General features: G+C 42.5%; 1 protein-coding gene across 1 annotated transcript in view; it reads right to left on the bottom strand.

Annotated features, from left to right (window-relative positions):
* Positions 1-7,986, bottom strand: part of KIF1B (kinesin family member 1B) — a 187,697-nt gene that overhangs the window by 147,732 nt on the left and 31,979 nt on the right. Inside the window, exons 2-4 of the mRNA XM_011935843.1 lie at positions 6,487-6,563; positions 4,115-4,294; positions 569-634 (exon numbers count right to left, since the gene is read on the bottom strand). Of these exons, the coding sequence (XP_011791233.1) occupies positions 569-634; positions 4,115-4,294; positions 6,487-6,563 (323 nt within the window). The remainder of the gene's footprint in view (positions 1-568; positions 635-4,114; positions 4,295-6,486; positions 6,564-7,986) is intronic.

Below are 7,986 nucleotides of genomic sequence, written 5' to 3'. Positions count from 1 at the left end.
CCGTCTCAAAAAAAAAAAAAAAAAACCAAGAAACATACAAAAGATAATAACTGAAAATAAATGCACAGACTTATGAACAAAGATTTAACTGTGGCTGGGCTCAGTGATTCACACTGTAACCCTAGTACTTTCAGAGGTGGAGGCGGCAAGATTGCTTGAGCCCAAGAGTTCAACACCAACCTGGGCAACATAGGGAAACTCCATCTCTACAAAAAAATCAATTATCCAGGGGTGGTGGTGGCACACACCTATTGTCCCAGCTACTTGAGAAGCTGAGGGGGTAAGATCGCTTGGGCCCAGAAGGTCAAGGCTGCAGTGAGCTGTCATCACGCCACTGCACTCCAGGGCCTGGGCAAGGGTGAGACCCTGTCCCCACCGGGCACTCCCCTAAAAAAAGATTAAAGCAGGACACTATTCATTATACCCAAAACCCAGAAATAGCCTAAAAGGACAAAAATGAAGGAATGGTGAAGTGATCTGTACCACAGTCATAATTTGGAGCCATTTAAGTGATGCTTGAGAGAATGGAAAACAAGGGCCTATGGTGTCAACCCACGGCTGTACTCACCTCTACAGAGTAAGACATTTCTTCATTACAGTTGTCATTGATTTTCTCAAAGAGTTCTTCACATAACTAGGGAAGCAGAATGAGAGAGGCATGAATAGCCCAAATGAGAGGAGCACTAAGTTATCCATGCATGCTCAATGAATTAGCTAGACGTCCTTTCTCACTCTGTCTCAAAACATATTATGTCATAAACATCAAGATATGATTAATGCTTGGAATAAAGTCAGTCATGCACCGCATAACCATGATTCGGCCAATGATGGACTGCATATATGAGAGTGATCCCCCTAAGATTATAAGAAAGCTGGAAAATTCCTATCACCTAGTGATAGCTTGATGATGCTGACCCTGTGTAGGCCTAGGCTAATAAATGTGTGTCTTAGTTTTTAACAAAAAAGTTTAAATTTTTTTTCAAAAATTAAAAATTTGGGCTGGGGGTGGTGGCTCATGCCTGTAATCCCAGCACTTTGGGAGGCCAAGGCAGGCAGATCATAAGGTCAGGAGATCAAGAACATCTTGGCCAACATGGTGAAACCCCATCTCTACTAAAAATACAAAAATAGTCCCAGCTATTCTGGAGGCTGAGGCAGGAGAATCGCTTGAACCCTGGAGGTGCAGGTTGCAGTGAGCCAAGATTGTGCTACTGCACTCCAGCCTGGGCAAGAGGAGTGAAACTCTGTCTTAAAAAACAAAAAAAAAAAAGGCCGGGCGCGGTGGCTCAAGCCTGTAATCCCAGCACTTTGGGAGGCCGAGACGGGCGGATCACGAGGTCAGGAGTTCGAGACCATCCTGGCTAACACGGTGAAACCCTGTCTCTACTAAAAAATATAAAAAGCTAGCCGGGCGAGGTGGCTGACACCTGTAGTCCCAGCTACTGGGGAGGCTGAGGCAGGAGAATCGCTTGAACCCTGGAGGTGCAGGTTGCAGTGAGCCAAGATTGTGCTACTGCACTCCAGCCTGGGCAAGAGGAGTGAAACTCTGTCTTAAAAAACAAAAAAAAAAAAGGCCGGGCGCGGTGGCTCAAGCCTGTAATCCCAGCACTTTGGGAGGCCAAGGCAGGCAGATCACTTGAGGCCAAGAGTTCAAGACCAGCCTGGCCAACACTGTGAAACTCTGTCTCTACTAAAAATATAAAAATTAGCCAGACGTGGTGGTACCTGCCTTTAGTCCCAGCTCTCAGGAGGCTGAGGCACAAGAATTGATTGAACCCAGGAAGCGGAGATTGCAGTGAGCAAGACAGCGCCACTGTACTCCAGTCTAGGTGACAAAGCAAGACTCTGTCTCAAGAAAAAAAAAAAAAAATTTAAAAATACAAAAAAGCTTATAGAATAAGGATATGAAGAAAGAAAACATTTTTGTACAGCTGTACGATGTGTTTGTGTGTGTGTTTTTTTTTTTTGAGACGGAGTTTCACTCTTGTTGATCATGCTAAAGTATAATGGCGCAATGTCAGCTCACTGCAACCTCTGTTTCCTGGGTTCAAGCAATTCTCCTGCCTCAGCCTCCCAAGAAGCTGGGATTACAGGCATGCGCCACCATGCCTGGTTCATTTTTTTGTATTTTTAGTAGACGTGGGGTTTCGCCATGTTGGTCAGGCTGGTCTCAAACTCCTGACCTCTGGTATCCACCTGCCTTGGCCTCCCAAAGTGATGGGATTACAGGCATGAGCCACCATGCTGGACCTGTTTGTGTTTTAAACTAAAGGTTATTATAAAAGGATTAGAAAGTTTAAAAATTTTTAAAGTTTATAAAGTAAAAAGGTCACAGTAATTTAACTAAGGTTAATTTATTATTGAAAGGAAACTGCTTCTAAAACTAAATTTAGTGTAGCCTAAGTGTGCAGCATTTATAAAGTCTACAATAGGGTACAGCAATGTCCTAGGCCTTCACAGTCACTCACCACTCACTCACTGACTCACCCAGAGCAACTTCTAGTCCTGCAAGCTCCATTGTAAGAGCACTATGCAGGTGTGCCATTTTAAATCTTTTATATCATATTTTTACTGTACTTTTCTAGTTTAGATACACAAATACTTACCATTCTATTATAATTGCCTATTCAGTACAGTAACACGCTACACAGGTTGACAGCCTCGGAGCAACAGGCTATACAATGTGGTCTACGTGTGGAGTAGTTTATACCTTCTAGGGTTTGTGTAAGTACACTCTATGATGTTTGTACAACGACAAAAGCACCTAACAACTAATGATGCATTTCTCAAAATGTACCCCCACCCTTAAGTGATGCATGACTATAAAAGGAAAATTTTAAATACAATTTTCTCACTTAATCTTTTTTTTCTTAAGTTTTTAGGCCCCGCACAGTGGCTCATGTCTGTAATCCCAGCACTTCCGGAAGTCAAGGTAGGCAGATCATCCTGAGCCCAGGAGTTTGAGACCAGCCTGGACAAAATGGTGAGATCCTGTCTCTACAAAAAAATTTTAAAGGCTGGGCATGGTGGCTCATGCCTGTAATCCCTGCACTTTGGGAGGCTGAGGCGGGCAGATTGCCTGAGGTCAGGAGATTCAGACCAGCCTGACCAACATAGTGAAACCCCGTCTCTACTAAAAATACAAAACTTAGCTGGGCATGGTGGTGGACACCTATTGTCCCAGCTACTCAGGAGGCTGAGGCAGGAGAATCGCTTGAACTCAGGAGGCGGAGGTTGCAGTAAGCCAAGATAGAGCCACTGCACTCCAGCCTGGGCAACAGAGTGAGACTCCGTCTCAAAAAAAACAATTTTTTTTTTAATTAAAAAATTAGCTAGTGTGGTGGCACATGGCTGTAGTCCCAACTACTCTGGAGGCTAAGGCAGGAGGATCACTTGAGCCTGGGAGGTCAAGGCCTCAGTGAGCCATGATCACACCACTGCCCTCCAGCATGAGCAACAGAGTGAGACCCCGTCTCAAATAAAAAAGTAAATAATGAAGTTCTTTTTAAATACTTATGTCTTTTACCATTAAATCCTAAGTGAAACAAATAATGAAAATAAAAATAAATAGCTATGTCAGAACTCTTCTTCATTCCCAAACAATAAAGGATCAAATCCAATAATATTAACTGCTCTAAAAAAAAAAGAGGGAGAATCTCAGAGTGTTTGACGTTTAAAGTAATAGTATTAAATTAGGAAAATAAAATGAAAGTATCTCCGAATAAGGCTATCAAAAAAACAAAAAATAATCACATTCTTCAGAGGTGGAATTTGGAAAAAACTCAGATCAACAATATTCCCCAGGGATCTCCAGGACTTAGAACAGAGCTTTAACAAGCTGGTAACACTTTTCAAATGATAAAATAATATGGCATTGGATATATGGCAAAATCATTACAAAACACTGACTTTCCCACCTTTAATGACAGACATGTGTACATGTCAATCCTTCCCATTCAACTGTAAGCTCTTCTGAGGGAAAATAATGGGTTGTTCATCTTTGTGCCTGACATAAAATAATCCCCGAATAAATGTTCGTCAAATAAAAATAACTGTTAAAGCAATTTAAGACTAACAGTAATAATGAACACAAGATTTGTGTTTTGATTTTCACCTGTGGAATGATGCCAGCCTGGCTTTCTTCTTGTTTACCCATCATTGTATAAGATTTTCCAGCACCAGTCTGCCCATAGGCAAAAATACAGACATTATATCCCTCAAAGGCATGTAAGAGCATTTCCTTGCCAATGTCATTGTACACACGGTTTTGAGATGCAAAACAGGGATCTTCGGGCTGTAAAGAGTAAAAGGAGAAATAAATGACCTTTTATTCATATTTCTTCCTATACTTACTTGATTGCTTCCATAATAAACAAAAGCGTCTGGAATCAGAACAGTCACCTAAAATTCACTACACATTTTTTAAACCCCCTATACACAAGTTTACTTTTCTCATTAAATACACGTGCGCGCGCACACACACACACACTCACAAACACATGCAGTATTACAGTCATCCAGGTCAGTCATACATAAAAATGTCTATATAAAATTATCTGGCATGATTACATTTCATTTTCTATAATCTTAAAAGTAGCACTCTTTCATTTGCAGAGCCAAGATTTTCTTAAGTGGAAAATGACAATAAAAGACCAAAGGTCAAGTCCACATATAGAAATACTTCTTTGAACTCACTCCAGCTACTGGGACTGCTTCTCAATAAACATAGCTTTCAGGAAACAGCGTTTCCAATCCCCTTCTCAGTCCCTTCCCTTGACAATTAGGTTTTGTCAACAGTTTATTGACATCTATTCCCCAGGGCTGGCCACAAGTGGCTCATGCCTGTAATCTCATCACTCTGGGAGGCCAAGGTGGGCAGATCACTTGAGGTCAGGAGTTCGAGACCAGCCTGGCCAACATGGCGAAACTCCATCTCTACTAAAAATTCAAAAAATTAGCCGGGTGTGGTGGTACCCGCCTGTAATCCCAGCTACTCAGGAGGCCAAAGCAGGAGAATTGCTTGAACCTGGGAGGCGTAGGTTGCAGTGAGCTGAGATCACGCCACTGCACTCCAGCCTAGGCAATGCAGTGAGACTCAGTCTAAAAAAAATAAATAAATAAACACAAAACAGGAAAAACAAAACCAAAAACATACAACAGAGAGGAACAATACAGAAGTAAACTCTATCAACAATCCCTAAGAAGCAGCAACATTTGGGGTTCCACGCTGCGTAAGGGTGCCAGGAAGGGCCCTACTCTGCATTTTCCTAAATATTGGTAATCTTTTGTTTCTCTTGTGGATCTGCAGCCTCTTTCTTTTCCTTTTTTTTTTTTTTTTGAGACAGAGTCACGTTCCGTCACCCAGGCTGGAGTACAGTGGTACGATCTCGGCTCACTGCAACCTCCACCTCCTGGGTTCAAGCAATTCACCTGCCTCAGCCTCCCAAGTAGCTGAGATTACAAGCACCCACCACCAAGCCCACCTAATTTTTTTCTTTTTTTTGGAATTTTTAGTAGAGGCAGGATTTCATCTTTCAAAATGTTCAAAACCTGCATTGCTCTAACACAATTAAAAAAAAAAAATTGGCCAGGCGTGGTGGCTCACGCCTTCAATCCCAACACTTTGGGAGGCCCAGACAGGTGGATCAGGAGGTCAGGAGTTCAAGACCAGCCTGGCCAACAACAACAACAACAAAAAAAACAATTTCTCTGTGGTCATTCCAATCTTGATGGCCATTCCCTCAAAATTCAACTTAAAATTAACAGTACTCTAAGCAATTTTAATTTGGCATTTCCGGCCAAGAGCAGTGGCTCACACCTGTAATCCCAGCACTTTCGGAGGCAGACACGGGCAGATCACTTAAGGTCAGAAGCTTGAGACCAGTCTGGCCAAAATGGTCAAACCCTGTCTCTACTAAAAATACAAAAATTAGCTGGGCATAGTGCTGCGCGCCTGTAATCCCAGCTACTCGGGAGGCTGAGGCGGCAGAATCACTTGAATCTGGGAGGCGGAGGTTGCAGTGAGCTGAGATGGCTCCACTATACTCCAGCCTGGGCGACAGAGTGAAATTCCGTCTCAAAAAGAAAAATAATAATAATAATTATTATTATTATTATTGGCATTTCCTAAGATTAACGGGCAATAATGTTGGTAATGAGGATCCTAAGATACTGGTAAATAAATCTTTGAGAAATGTCTAAATCAGTATAAATTTAGTGTACATTCAGTATAAATTTGGTGCAAACTAAATATGTTCTATATGTATATATGTGTATATATTTATGTATAAACGTGTGCATAAACTTTCCATCAACCCAAATACTTTATGAATGAAAATACTATATCACTATATCAAAGAATGAACTCATGCTAGACAACACTTAAGCAGCAAAACTTGGAACCGCTCAGCCAAGAGAAAAGACAAATTGGCAAGAAAAGAGGAAAGGAGGCAGGAGCTGGAAGCGCTGTGGCATGAGGGTACTCACCGAGGTATGAGACCAGTAGGAATAATCGAAGCTGAAGGACTTTGGAGCTTCCTTTGGATTCTTTGGGTTAATAATACCTAGAAGATAAAAATGTTTCATTGTATAAGTCACTCAATTACTAGTTCTTTAGTTAAACATGTTATTTTGTGTGTTCAAAATATCACAATCAGTAAATTCATACCACTAAATCTGAATAGGGCAACCAAAAATTAATAGGCTTGGCTCAGTGACTCATGCCTGTAATCTCAGCATTTTGGGAGTCCGAGTTGGGCGGATCACTAGAAATCAGGAGTTCAAGACCACCCTGGGCAATATGGTGAAACCCTGTCTCTACAAAAAAATACCAAAAAAAAAAACTAGCTGAGCATGGTGGCACACGCCTGCAGTCCCAGCTACTTAAGAAGCTGAGGTGGGAGGATGGCTTGAGCCTGGAGGTTTGAGGATGTAGTTACCTGTTATCAAGCCACTGCACTCCAGCCTATTTTGAGACCCCGTCTCAAAAATGAATGAATGAATGAAAATAATCATAGTTTTAAGAGGTAATTTATACATGGAACTTGAAAAACCAGACCAACAGCATTAACTGCGTGTTACCAGTATTCAGAACAGACCCTGCTATAAAGTAGATGCTCAGTAAATATTCTGTGACAATGTTTATCCTCCTGAGGTAAGTTAGCAGCCAAAATTTGGAAATGAACCACATTTCTATTTCTTTTCTTCCTGAAGACAGAATCTTGCTCTATTCCCTAGGCTGGAGTGCAGTGGTACGATCTCGGCTCACTGCAACCTCCATCTCCCAGGTTCAAGAAATTATCCTGCCTCAGCCTCCCAAGTAGCTGGGATTACTGGCACCCACCACTACAACCAGCTAATTTTTGTATTTTTAGTAGAGACAGGATTTCACCATGTTGGCCAGGCTGGTCTCAAACTCCTGACCTCAGGTGATCTGCATGTCTCGGCCTCCCTAAGTGCTGGGATTATAGGCATGAGCCACCGCACCTGGCCCACATTACTATTTCAAGGCACCTGTTAAGCCTTGAAATATTGGAAAACATCAGAAATGGGGCTGGGCGCGGTGGCTCACACCTGTAATCCCAGCACTTTGGGAGGCCAAGGCAGGTGGATCACTTGAGGTCAGGAGTTCGAGACTGGCCTGGCAAACATGGTGAAATCTCGTCTCTACCAAAAATACAAAAATTATCCAGGGAATAGTGGTGTGTGCCTATAATCCCAGCTACTGGGGAGGCTGAGGCAGGAGAATCACTTGAACCCAAGAGGCAGAGGTTGCAGCAGAGGTTGCAGTGAGCTGATATCAATGTACTGCACTCCAGCCCGGGTGACAGAGTAAGACTTCATCTCAAAAAAAAAAGTGAATGAATCCAACCACTACTTGAAAGAAGCTTTTTTTGGCCGGGCGCGGCGGCTCAAGCCTGTAATCCCAGCACTTTGGGAGGCCGAGACGGGCGGATCACGAGGTCAGGAGATCGAGACCATCCTGGC

The sequence above is a fragment of the Colobus angolensis genome, unplaced genomic scaffold (assembly GCF_000951035.1).
Source record: "Colobus angolensis palliatus isolate OR3802 unplaced genomic scaffold, Cang.pa_1.0 Scaffold149, whole genome shotgun sequence".
NCBI lineage: Eukaryota > Metazoa > Chordata > Mammalia > Primates > Cercopithecidae > Colobus > Colobus angolensis.
This window is presented reverse-complemented; position numbering and strand designations above follow the sequence as displayed.